Source organism: Aureococcus anophagefferens, assembly GCF_000186865.1.
Source record: "Aureococcus anophagefferens unplaced genomic scaffold AURANscaffold_1290, whole genome shotgun sequence".
In the NCBI taxonomy this organism is placed as follows: domain Eukaryota; class Pelagophyceae; order Pelagomonadales; family Pelagomonadaceae; genus Aureococcus; species Aureococcus anophagefferens.
In genome coordinates this window covers 1-1694 of record NW_008706345.1, presented here as the reverse complement: position 1 = coordinate 1694, position 1694 = coordinate 1, and the positions used below count along the sequence as shown (strand labels likewise).

The 1694-nt window shown below is 63.8% G+C and overlaps 1 protein-coding gene across 1 annotated transcript; it reads right to left on the bottom strand.

Annotated features, from left to right (window-relative positions):
* Nucleotides 1-50: 50 nt before the first annotated feature.
* AURANDRAFT_69285 (hypothetical protein) lies at nt 51-1536 on the bottom strand (the record flags this gene model as incomplete). The annotated part of the gene is made up of 3 exons (XM_009045046.1): nt 51-383; nt 635-767; nt 1430-1536. Coding segments are annotated over 3 exons (573 nt in total), but the record flags the coding sequence as incomplete, so codon positions are not given.
* Nucleotides 1537-1694: the final 158 nt, after the last annotated feature.

Below are 1694 nucleotides of genomic sequence, written 5' to 3'. Positions count from 1 at the left end.
GCCGGCGCCGGGGGCGCGGCGTCGGCCGGCGTCGCCGAGGGCTCCACGACGCGGGAGCGCTTCGCCGGCGGGTCCTCCGCGGGCAGCGGCGGCGGGAGCTTCCCCTGGCGGAGGAGCTCGCGGAGATCGCGGTGCGCCGCCGGCTGCTTCAGCGCGTACGTCTCCGGCACGGTGGTCATGCCGCAGTCGACGACGGTGTCGGAGCGGCCGCAGACGACCTCGAAGAAGTACCAGTCCGGCTTGCCCCAGGCCCCCGCGCAGGAGACGTTGGCCGCGAGGACGCTCAAGAAGTACGTGTTCATGGAATAGTCGGCGAGGCGGTCGTCGGGGCGCTCGGGCGACGCCTGGAACGGGTGCGACCGGGCGGTGTCGCCGTCGCCGGCCTATGGAAGGGGACGGGATCACGGGGCGCGCGACCTCGACGGAAGCGGTGTTTGTTGGAGTCCGCGCGGGACCACGCCTCGTTGAAGATCGGGACCTTCGTGGTCGGGCAGATCAATTTTTGAGTCGCGGCCTTGTTGACCAGCTCTTCCAGCGTCGCCAGGCAGCGACCGGGCGTGCCGTCGGCGGCGTTCGTGCGCTCTTCTGCGTGTGTCTGCATGGAGTTCAGGACGCGGCGGAGCCGTGAGAGCACGTAGTTATGCGCCTTCGTGTTGGCGAGGAACTCGACGCGGAAGTAGGACTGGCCCTTGCCGGGCACGAAGGGGCCCGTGAGGTCCGTGCGCGGGTTATTGCGGTACCGGTTGCTCATGTGGGTGGCATGATACCTGCGCGCGCGCGTTCGGATCATGCGAATCGAATTTGCGAGGACACCGTGAATGGCGGTTTCCCCTGGAAAACGCTGAGGCGCCGAGCCGCCTCGGTACGCGTTGATTTGCCCTTAGAATTGACAGCGTTGACAAATATCGTCGAGGGCGGAATCTTGACCCAAACTTCTTGGTCCTTTGACCCTTCGCTGCCACGGAAAGCGGCGATCAGGCATTTTACCTGCCGCTCCTGCTCGGCCATGTCGATTGAGCGACGCCCCGAACAGACTTTGAGAAATAATGAGTTGTCCCACTGGGTGTCCTTGTGCTGGAACGCTGTATAAATCAGCACGCAGTCTGCGAGCGAGTAGCTAGGCGGCGGCTCCGTAAACTGGTTCCGCCTTTCCACTGACACCTCTGCTTCGTGCGCATAGAGTAGGCGCGTGACGTCCTCGCACCAGGACTGCCTGCGCATGAGCTGCATGAGCCAGGGCATCGCGACAATTTGGAACTGCTGCGTAGTGAGGCTGAAGGTGCCGTCGGGTAAGAGTACCGCGAATTCGACATTACAACACCTGCTCTTGCCCGAAGCCGCACGTCTGTCGTTGATTTGTTTCGCGTGATGGCAGCACGACGCAAGGGTATAGTAGAGAATCTGGCCGAGGCCCCCGTCTGAAAGTGACCCTGTGAAGCCCTTGTCCTCCCATCGCAGGAGCCGCTCCTTGAAATTCGCGGCCCATGGGCCCTGGTGGCGCGCCCGAAATTCGGTCGCGCTGAGGTTGCCGCCCATGCTAGCGGGCGCGGGCACGAGAGGACGCACAACCCGTGCGGCCCTGCGGCGCACGATAGACCAAACATCGCTCGCAATAGCAGAGCCTCGGAAGTCGAATCGGTCTTCACCGTGCTTCACCTTGCACTAGCCTTGCACTTCGTCCTCGTATGAGCATG